Genomic DNA, 11,459 nt, shown 5'->3' with positions numbered 1-11,459 from the left:
CCCAGTAGTAATTCATAACTTAAGTAATGGATCTGTTGTGGTTGTGGGTTTTTTTCCTTTTCTTTTCCTCTGTGAAAAGGTTTGCTGTACCTTAAATGTTTTCTCCAAGAACTGACATAGTAATAGGCACTGTGGATAAATTAAGTGTAGGCAAGAAAACTGTATGGGTAAAAGATGTTCACAGCTAACTTTATTCAATGCCTTAATTATGATTTTTTTTTTCTTCACTGCAATAAGACATGGCAGTTATTTTACTTACATTCATGCATTCTGCTTGAGCACATACTTACCTTCATTATTTATATACAACCAACTACCTTTTGTTCACTAACTTTCATTTTCCAAAGACCATCTGAAACACCTTAACTATAATAAATACTATTTTCTTCTGAAAAAGGCGGTAAAAATCTTTATTTATATGATACAAGAAACTTGGTACTTTTTTGAAGGTTAAGTCAGATGCCATTCCATGTGTTTGAGGTCCACAGCTTATAGCCAACAACAGGTTTAACATAAAAAACTGAGTGCTGTCCTGGTACTTGCTGACAAAATTAAGCTCAAAACTTTTACTGTTTCCATATGGAAATTTTCTGAAACAGCGTCCATTTCTAAAATGCGCCAAAAACATCAAGTGGGAAAGAAAAACAAACTGTTCAGCAGTGAGACCAACAGGTCCTTCACTTCATTTCACATCATCTTGAGGAGATCAGTTTCTTCTCCTGGAACAGGATGCAGTTTCATGACATGAAAATCTGACTGTTGGGAAAGAGGTTTTTGTATCTGCCAAAAGCAGAACTGCCGATTATCACCTTCACCCTGGCTGTGCCATCTTCAGGCATGACTTCCACCTCCTGAACTGTTGCTTCTTTATAGAGCCAACTGTAAATGTAAAAGCATATTAAGGTATCTTAAAGGTATGACACGCTGCACAAAATGTGAACCTTGGTCTAGGTCAAAAGGTTCCTATCCAGATAATATTTTAAAAGATGAAGTGCTTTGCTTCACTTCTCCAGTGTATCTAGTAGGGCTATTTTTTGTCAACAGGTCACAAAACATTGATAATTATCTCTGTTATTCTTAGTGCAGATTCAAATCAGTATGATATGAATTGAAAAGTTTAAGACATGCATGATTAAGTGTTTAATATTTCTCCAAGTCCTTAATACAATTCAGAATTATTTACCTTAGCTGAGGTCCCTCTAAGTTGATGTTAACTGTTAGAATCACCTTCCCTGTTGCTGTCAGTATTTTTTTCTCTATTTCTTGTTTCAGTTCTTCTAAACCATGCCCATGCAGAGCAGAAATAGCTAAAGCATTTTCTTCAGTGGGTTTATACCTGAAAGAAAATTAATTGCTAGCACATTTATTAATGAAGATTAGATTGTGATAATATTCCAAGCATGGACAATTTAACTGAGTTATTTTATAATGACACCTTCTACAGAGTCCACTTCTTGTATGACTCAAGTGATTTCTTTGGTAATTAAAAGATAATTCATTTTCAGACCACAGTTACATATGTAGAATATTGAGAAATGCTATTAAATATATTCTGAAGTGTGGGATCTCTTTTCTAGACTAAGAATTAAAAAGCTTCCAGAACATAAAAAATGTTTAAGTACACTTAGCATCTCTTGCTTACCTTTCTATCAAATCCACTTTGTTATGAACTTCTACCATTGAGTCCAGTAAGTGGCTAGGAAGATTAAGATTTCTCAGAACTGACAGAACAGTTGCTTTCTGGAGGATGGTTTCTGGATGAGTAATATCCCTCACATGAACGATCAGATCCTAGCAAAGATCAATATACAACACCTGTTACCAGGCTGTAGAGATTGTATACCATTTTTGCATTGCTAATTCATGTAAAATACTTTCCTCTCTATTGGATAATACACTGGCAGATTAGCACTGTAAAATTAACTACTAAAACAGTACTACTGTTTCTTAGGTCATGATGGAAGAAAATCTGTAGCAGCTTAGTCTTTCACTGCTAGTGAGCACAAACTGCCTCCAACAAACCTGAAGCAAATGTTGTCAATCAAGCTAGCTACAGAATCAGATTTCAAATAATTGATCCATTTTTTTTCAAAGCCAAGGCTTTGTAACAATAAGGCTTCAAAAACACTGGAGATTAAAAAGAGTGGTCTCTAAAAAAAACTTTCAGAAGAGTAATAGCTGCTAAACTTTCAAAAACAAAAGGAAAACCCCCCATGTAACTTGTAATTCTGTTTTTACATTCAAAATATAGAAGATTATCCTTATGCTTAGCTCCCAGGATACTATTACTGGTGCTTCACTTAAAAAGCTTAATACAAAAGTTACCAGTTTCAAGTGTATACACGTTTGCCATGATAAAAACCAAGCAACCAAACTCAACATTTGCATTCAAATTGTTTCATCATCTTTGCTCAAGACATTGCTTTAAACTTTTGAAAAATAATTAGAAGTAAATTTCTTGCCTTTCATTTAACACTTCAAAGTAAGTGACAAACAGGATGGTTTCAGCCAGCTTTTGAAAGCCCTGCTATTACATAGTGAAGTCTGATCTTTAGCAGCATTCTGGCACCTAGCTACCACTGAATTTCATTACCTTTTATGATAAAGGATTTTTGTTTAAATATCTGTGTGTATCTATGCAGCTTTACACTTCGTTATAACACAGGAAAATAACTTTAATGAGAAAATAATTGGAAAAGTACCTTTATATTTATTACATGCTGCCTGCATCACATCACAATCACCCACTTGTGGTTCTACAGGAAACCTTAAGTAAAAATCAGATCATTTCAGAGGCTCCATTTCATTTTTAACTCCCAGGAAAGCTAGCTTTGACTGACTTGGATGCACTGTTCAGATATTTAATCAGAAAAATCTGGTTTATCTGGTTTAAGTATCATGGAGGAGGACACATATACTCCCAATACGCCCTTCTGAAATCTCTTAATATCTGTATGTTCTGCATAATTAAAGTATAAGAAAATTGGTTTATTTTAAGATACTTACATCATTATCTTAGGAGATTACTATAGTCAGCCAGATACTTTGCTAAGAACAACATGTCAATTAACTTCTCCTGTTTTGAAGGGGTGAGGATTATCTAAAAGGAAATTAATTTTATTTCTCAATTTTTATAGTCGACTACTTACTGAGTAAGCCACTTCTTCTAGTGTAGCTGAAAAGGACTCAACCAGATTATGTGGAAGATCAGTCAGAAACCCAATGGTGTCAACATAAATAACTGCCATATGTGAGGGCAGATAGCCAGCATGGGCTGTAATATCCAGAGTGGCAAACAGCTGATCCCTGGGTTGAAGTCCTGCTTCCCCAGTCAAGGCTTTGATCAAAGTAGTTTTCCCTAATTAAATAAAAAAAGGACAAGATTTTAATGGCTTGTTCCAAGTAAAATTTAATTTGCAAGGCTCAGGTGAAATGTATGATGTAACATATATCTTCACATCTATTTTAGTCGTTTAATTGTAGCTTGTGATCAGTTTTTTATATGATGGTAAGAAATCCAAAGACAGTCTTACATTTTATAACCTGGAATTCAGTTTAAGATCATGTATGTCATCACCTACTGGTATCTACAGCTGTGCTGTGAAATCACAAGATGATCAAAGACTGATTTGACCTGCAAAGTGACCTACCCACATCTCTCAGCTGTAAGACTCTCTCAAGAGCACTGCCATGACAGCATTTAGGAAGCATGCACTTACACGCTCCCCAGTGCTTCTGCTGTCAAATAAAATAATTTACTTGCTAAATAAAAAAATAAACAGAAGCACTAATAATATATACCTTATTAGGCTGAGGCCTTTATTGGGCATTTCCTCATGAACATAATACTAGAGACATTTATTTGACTCAATGAATATTTCACATATTTTATCACTGAAGTGCTCAGTATAGAGCCTAATTTAAGTATTTCAATTATGTCTATACAAAATCTTTATATTTGAATCTTCAGTTTTAAAAGTATGGAAGTATGACATTTAAGAAAAACATACAGTATAATCCAAACCTTTGAGTATACAAGTTACAAAATTAGTACAAGGTAGGTTTTTCAAAGGAGTTGAACAAGAAAATGAAATTGTCTTAAGATAATGCAACCTGAAAAAAGTGTCTAGTCCAAAGTCTATTTATGCCTTGTGTAAGAATTCACTTGTGTAAGCTAAAAAACCAAATCAAACCAAACCAAAAAAAGCAGAAAAACCCCCTTTAGCTTTATTTAGATTCTCCTATGAACACATCTCAGAATGCTACACATAATCCATGAAAAGCTGCAGTGCTCCTTAAGCAGGTTTCTCAGATCAATAGCCAACTTTCAATTGTCTTCCTGTGCCTCAAGCCTCCATGGTGATCTAAATACCCATGTGCTTTTCTGTACCCATTCTGATCAAGCCGTAGAGATTCATATAAAGGGGCATTAACAGTGCACTCTTCAGCACTGTATATAAAATCTTTTTGGCACAATAGGTGCTAGGCATTTCTCCGGACTGAAAAAACCAAGCAGCTTAATTTGCTTTCCTAACTATATCCTAACTGACAAATATTCATTACACAATTAAAGAAACTAATTAAAATACGAAGCCTATTCACACACAAGTGAGATTCTGGCTAGAGTTTCTAATTAAAAATTAGACAATATAAGCTCTTTTGTGTTATGATTTCAGGAGGTTTTGCTTACCACAGTTGGTATAGCCCATTACTGAAACCATCGGGAACTCACACTTTCTGCGCTGAGTTCTAAGTAAAGCCCTTTTTCTCCTTAGTTTCTCCAGGGCATTCCTAATTTTAAGTTCTTTTTCTTTCAATACACGATTCTGTGTTTCTAGAAATGTTTCACCTGAAAAAATACAAATGGAGAACTGGCAGAATAGTTTACAAGGGAAACTGTAAAGATGTATTTGGAAATCAAGTGAGTTAGCACTAAGGTTTGTGAAGTTAAAAATAAGCACCTAAAGCTACATATTCTTGCCTAAGAAAGTGAATAAGTAATTATAAAACATACACTAACCACTCTAAAAAATCCATGTACACTTATGAACAATCCCTGTGGCAGCAGTCAGTCCTTGACCACTTACTGAGCCACTACAGACTCAAACCTTATTATTTAACTTACTTTCCAATAAATTTTTGTACATTTGTTTAATTAGATGCTTAAACCACTGTTTTCCTCCTGACCTCCTCCAAATAAGATGCAACTGAATTTGTTTAAAGGCTATGGAGAAAAAAATCCTCTAATTCATGAGAATATTTAGACCTTACCTGAGCCCATGATGTATCTTGAACCACCTCTCTGCTGATCTCGCTGAGACACCTCACTTTTCAGATTTGACCTGGCAGCAGAAGCAATTTTCTTTAATCCAGTTATACTAAAATGCTTAAAAATGGTGAAGGAGTAGTGGTATTCTGACAGTACAAATAAAACCACTAAATGACTGAGTTGTAAATAAAACCTGCTCATGGCAAGAAGCCTGGAGAAAAAAAATCCAGATTTTCCTGGCTCAACTGTAGCTTGAAAAAGCATACAACTCTCTCAGTAAATTATAATTGCTATTCTGAAATTTCAGAGAGCCAAAGATACCTCTAATACATCCACTGCCATGTACACATTTCAATGCCACATATGGAAAATTTAAATATAAATTAATCTTCCTTGTTTATAGATTTCCTTATTAAACTCAACAATTTCATATATGGGATACACATATCCAATTCCTACAGATCCTTGCAATCCATCTTCTGTCTTAGAAAGGACCGGGACCTTTACATGAGAAATACATTTTGTAAGATTATTGAACATATTCTGGTTTTTGCCTGTCAGCACTGCAGAAGCTTAAAATAATGACATTATAGTAAATAATTCTATGCTCTAATCAATCACTGAACACCTATGTATTTTTTCTTTATAGTAAATATTGCTGGTTTTTGTTACTGTAAATAAATAGTCACTAAAATGTATAGATATGAGTATGTGATTTGCACAGCTTGAGGTACCTGAGAAGTGGAATTTCAGCCAATGCTACCTGCAGTTTTGCTTCCTTTGTCCGGGCATTACAACGAAAAATGTGAAGTACCACGGTGTATCTGTCAAAGACTTGCACGCCCCAGGCACCTTCCAGTTCTTTCTTTAGCCATGTAAGACAAAACAACCGAGATGTCTTCTGTCCCCCACAGTATCACTAGATCAACTCCTACACAGCAAGTACAGTTAGTCAGCTGGTGGACACTTGAACTCGGGGGATCTCAGGATTCTATTGCAATGGACGGACAATCATTATGAGCATGCAAAGTCGAAATTTGGTTGACCACAAAGAGAGGAGTTAAAGAGAGCTTAGAAAGTAGAACTTATGTCTTGGCCCATCAAATTCAGCGAGAATCCTCCCATTGCCCTTTATGGATTCTTGCAACAGGTCTTAACAGTGTATCTCAGAATCAAGAATGTCAGTGGTTAAATCCTTGTAAAAAATAATTATGAAATACTGGATTGGGAAAGGATAGGGGTAACACAGGAGAAGAAGAAAGATTACTAAAACTTGCAAACAAATAGAGGAATGCAGGAAAATTATTTAATAGCAAGCTTTTAATGAAATACTTAATAAACCCCCAACCAACCCAAACCCCTCAGTCTTGCTCTAATTCAGCAAGACACTTAAAGTATGCATGCAGTAGTTTCCCTATGCCATCTCTAAAATTCAGAATAATTGTTGTATACATGTTCTCAAACATTTTCTTTAATCAATCCTTTAATTGCTCTTAAGATCTATATTTGTCAAAAGAAAAAAAAATTTAGCAAATCTAGTACTAAAAGAATTCATACTATAAAATAAAGAATTTTCCTAAAAACTAGGAAATTGAAATGAAGCCTTTTAAACTTCCCTTTCATCAACAAATGGAAGCACTTGAGACAACCATCTATTAGAGATATGTGTCATCTCTTCATTTTATAATTAGGGAAAGCATTCAAAACTACCAGCAAAGCATTAATGTTTGCTTGCAGTTTGCATACACTTTACACCCCGCATGATGCTGCACATACTAAAAACCCAAAAAAGTTTTTATTTCAGCTTGTCTAACAGTATCTGTGGTTCATGTACCAGTTGTTTTACTGCCAGTGTTAAAATACTGGAGTGTGCTGCACCCCTCAATGTTTCTTTTTAAGGGCTAGGAATGAAAGTTTAACTATTTGAAACATTCAACTATAAGCTTGCTCTGAATTTACACCTCATATTCAAAATACAATTCAGCATCCACAGCATAGGAAAAAAACTATGCTATCCATTACAAGTATAGAAACTTGAGCACAGAGCTAATCCAAAATGTTGACATTCTTCTTAACAAAAGCTGTGTTAACACCACCATTTTGTAAAAAACCCCACTGAGTAACTTTTTCAACACTTTAAATAGGGCCAGTGGCAAATGTGGGAGCAGAGTCTGTAATAAATTATACTAAGCTGCTGGAAAATTTCATGCACAAGAGCTGGAAACATATACATATATATATATATAAACTGGACAAATGCAGTAGATATTATGATTCTTTCCAACAAAACTCAGTCCTGGTGCTTCATATTTGCAACATTTGCAAATTGAGAATCTTAACTGACCACTTCTCATAACATCAATAGCTTCCAAACAATACTGATGCAAAGAATATGATTTGATATTATATTTAATTACCTTTGTTAGTGAAGATATTCTTTCCACATTCAAGAAGACAGCTGTCACATGGGGCAATTTTTTAATCTTTTCTAAAAGATGGATAATGATTGCAAAATACAGTGTTAAATGTCAACCTCTTTTTAAAATGCCCAGACTATAAACCATTTTTCACTGAGCAGAATGCTCATAGAACATCAAATGGCACCATATTCTTTGTTCATAGAGCAGTTGTAATTGCTAATTTAGTACTGTACCAAGAACAGCATCAGTGTCACTTATGTCAATCACATAAACTTATGGACTGAGTTGCCTCAGACATTTTCAGTGAGCAGGGGTTATGTCTATTCTGTGTTGCTTTTGCAACCTTAAAAATTCTTTCAAGTTTGTCTGCAAACCTGTATGATGGATAAACAAAATTCTCCCTCTCTTCAGCTCTCACACCTATCCTTGAACAGTTTGGCTGCAAAAGTCTTCCATTTAGAGTGATGCAGTGCGGAAAGATCTCAGTCCTTACCTGTCAAAACCTGAAAGTTTCCTTTGCCAAAAACAAACTTCTTGTTGGGATTTTTTGTAGGAATAATTATTTTATCTAAAACTGTCCAGTTCTGAAGGGTATCTACAAGAGCAACGGCTTCGGCAATCTGTAATTCAGCTTCAGGAACATAACAATAATAGAAAAAAGAAATAAAGGTTACAAGGTACCGTCATAACTCCGCTCAGATCTCCAATAACTACATACATGCATGAACATGGAAAGACTAAGCTACACTGAAACTCTGCTAGGGTATTTCCTTTAACTTCTAGCACAAGGAGCGAAGTGTCTTACCTCTAATCAGAGTGATTGAACAGTTTGATGCAATTTTATCACACAAAGCATCTTTCTGCTGGTATGTATTATTTCTGTGGTTGTTGGTTTAGAAGAATTTTTAATCGTACTGTCAAGAAAGAAATCTCCAAGCTTTTTTTCCTCACTAAGTGAAATGAATAACTAGCTGGAAAATCTGTTATTTCAGATGAGCACAAAGCCACACAATTAACACCTCGGTGTTTTGCAGCAATAATTTAGGAATTATGGGATATCCTGCTGCTAACTTCCCAGCCACTTATTCATAACAGACCTAAACTGGTTTGTGACTTGCTAAAACCAGCAGATTTGAATCCTGTATTCCGGTTCATCAATTACTTTTGAGTTTTTAACATTGACATTGCAAAGCAATGATTTTTGAGGACTTTGTGAAATCATGAACACTACACGAGGATATCAGATCAGCAGATCTAGGCTTGATATGCCAAACTTTTCCTCTTCAGAACAAATGTGTCAAGTTTCTCTAGACAGCAAAACATAACATATATGAAATAGGTTACATTGGTCCAAAAGGTAATATATTTTTAAAGATAATTATGATCCACTTTCTCCTCATATTGTTTATGTTTCTTGTAAAATACAGAGATTTCCTGTAGTGTCTGTGGTGTTTCAACAATCCTTCCAAAACATTTGTTCAGACATCAGGCTCTTCATCTGGAGGGCCTAAATAAATGGAAAAAGACCATTGCTATTCTTCTGTATGTTTAGACAGAAAGATGCCTTCATATTTTACCTACTTTTCAGTTGTAAAATTGTCACTTAGGTAAATTCTGAAAAGGTTAAAAACTTCATTCTGCAATGCGACAATTTGTTATAATTAGCAGCTTAATAAAACTAAACAAGATTTAGGTTCATCACGTAATAAATTGGAATAAAAGAGTAAGTATCATATATAACCTGTCTCTTGCCATCCAGAAGGACATGAACAGGCTCAAGAAGTGGGCCCACAGAAAACTAGTGAGGATCAACATGAATCAGTGCAAGGTCCTGCATCTGGGTCAGGGCAACCCCCCAGTATATTCATACAGGCTGGGGGATGGACAGATTGAGAGCAGCCCTGCTGAGAAGGACTCAGGGGTGTTGGTGGATGAGAAGCTGGACATGACGGAGCATTGCGTGCTTGCAGCCCAGAGAGCCAAATGTGTCCTGGGCTGCATCAAAAGCAGTGTGGTCAACAGGGCGAGGGAGGAAATTCTGCCCCTCTGGAGTGCTGCATCCAGCCACAAAGATGATCAGACAGGTGCAACCTCTCCCGTGGGAAAAAGCTGGGAGAGTTGGGGTTGTCCAGCTTGGAGAAGGCTCCTGGGAAGACCTTTTTGTAGCCTTTCACTACTTAGAATGGGCTTATAAGAAAGATGGAGACAGACTTTTTAGCAGGACCTGTTGCAGTGGTTTTAAACTAAGAGATTTGATTTAGATTTGATATACGGAAGAAGGTTTTTACAATGAGGGTGGTGACACACTGGAACAGGTTGCCTGGAGAGGTGGTGGTCCTGTAAACACTCAAGGCCAGGTTGGATGGGGGTCTGAACAACCTGGTCCAGCAGAAGATGTACTGGCTCATTCCTGGGTGGTGGCGGTGGGGGGTGGGGGGGGGTCAGACTAGATTTTTAACCCTTTAAAGGTTCCCTCCAAGCCAAACCATTCTGGTTCTATACATAAAAAGCTAATTTACAAGATGCTTTAATCCTTACTATTACAGCTTCATAATTAGACAAGTGTTTGAAGAAAGCATCAAATTCATGTATCTTAATTGTGTGTGATTAATGCATATATATTAGCTAGTTGCAAGGATTTCTGAGAGAAATCTAATAGTAGTCCTAAAAAATGTCCTTACAGAGGAATTAATTATTGGTGACTGCATCACAAAGTAACTGCATTAAAGTACCTAAGTCCCTGAGAGGATTTATACAAGACTTCACCTTCACTGCGTTCTCTTCTCTGGACAAAAGGGTATTTCTGCTCTTCAGCCAACTTCTGGGCAAGCCTAAGGCCAAGGGACTCCAGCCCACCTGGGCAGGCAGCGCGGTTGATGGCTGAAGGCAATTAACATCGTGCTAATACGGGGGACACCCGGCTGTTTCCCTGACCAACCTGCACTGAGGCGTTCTGCCGTCCAAAATACAGTTTGAGTGATTTGCAAGTCAAAGCACAGGCCTGCCAACACTCACTAACAACTCCTTGTCTTAGAAGTTGTCAAAGAAGGAAAGAGTGACCGAGACCTTCCATCCAAGCCTGTACTTTGCAAGCCGCATTTCGCGGTTTCACCGCTGTTAACAGCGGGTCCACTTCACACTAGCGGCCCTAGCCACAGAACCAATTCGGTTGGAAAAGACCTCTGAGATCATCGAGCCCAACCCGTGACCGAACACCACCATGTCAATAGCCCATGGCACTGACTGCTACCATCAGTCTTTTCTTAAACACCTCCAGGGCCAGTGACTCCACCACCTCCCGGGGCAGTCCATTCCAAACCGCCTGGATGCACTCCTAGCGCTCTGGGAGCCCGCCCGCCCCCCGCAGCCCCGCACCCGTGGTGAGCGGCGACTTCTGCGGGCCCCACTTGACCGCGGGATGCACGATGGCAACGCGCTGCGCGCCGGGCCGCGGGGCCAGCGGAGACGGGCCCAGCAGCTCCTCCAGCGCAGCCTCATCCTCCTCTTCTTCTTCTTCTCCATCCCCGCCGCCTCCCGCCGCCCCGTTCCACAGCGCTCCGCCGCCCGTGCCCGGCGGGCGCACGGGGGCCCGGAGCGGAGCGGCGGCGCTGAGCGGGCGGGCGGGCAGCGAGCAGCACCGGGGCGCGCCCAGAGCCGCCGCCGCCCGCCGGCAGCACAACAGCAGGGAACACGAGAGGCGACCGGGCCCCATCGGCAGCGCCGGGCCCGGGGCGGCGGGGAGGGACCGTCACCGGCCGCGTCTTTCCGGC

At 38.4% G+C, this 11,459-nt stretch overlaps 1 protein-coding gene across 1 annotated transcript; it reads right to left on the bottom strand.

Moving 5' to 3' along the window:
* Positions 1–168: 168 nt before the first annotated feature.
* On the bottom strand, positions 169–11,455 carry GTPBP6 (GTP binding protein 6 (putative)). Its single transcript, XM_032100233.1, has 10 exons — positions 11,065–11,455; positions 8,183–8,320; positions 7,687–7,757; positions 6,004–6,134; positions 5,272–5,342; positions 4,691–4,849; positions 3,150–3,358; positions 1,643–1,791; positions 1,184–1,336; positions 169–879 (listed from the first exon to the last, which is right to left on the bottom strand). The coding sequence occupies exons 1-10, from the start codon at positions 11,399–11,401 to the stop codon at positions 738–740; spliced, it is 1,560 nt and encodes a 519-aa protein (XP_031956124.1). The 5' UTR covers positions 11,402–11,455; the 3' UTR covers positions 169–737.
* Positions 11,456–11,459: the final 4 nt, after the last annotated feature.

The sequence above is a fragment of the Corvus moneduloides genome, chromosome 2 (genome assembly GCF_009650955.1).
Source record: "Corvus moneduloides isolate bCorMon1 chromosome 2, bCorMon1.pri, whole genome shotgun sequence".
Taxonomy (NCBI): Eukaryota; Metazoa; Chordata; class Aves; order Passeriformes; family Corvidae; genus Corvus; species Corvus moneduloides.
Note: the sequence above shows the minus strand (reverse complement) of the source record. Positions and strands in the feature narration are given on the sequence as shown.

Coding starts and splice junctions, on each gene's coding strand:
- GTPBP6 (XM_032100233.1), bottom strand. CDS start 11,401: ATGGGGCCCGGTCGCCTCTCGTGTTCCCTGCTGTTGTGCTGCCGGCGG. Junction 8,321..11,064: donor GAAGTCGCCGCTCACCACGG/GTGCGGGGCTGC, acceptor ATGTTCCTGAAG/CTGAATTACAGATTGCCGAA. Junction 4,850..5,271: donor AAGATACATCATGGGCTCAG/GTAAGGTCTAAA, acceptor GTATTTTTTCAG/GTGAAACATTTCTAGAAACA.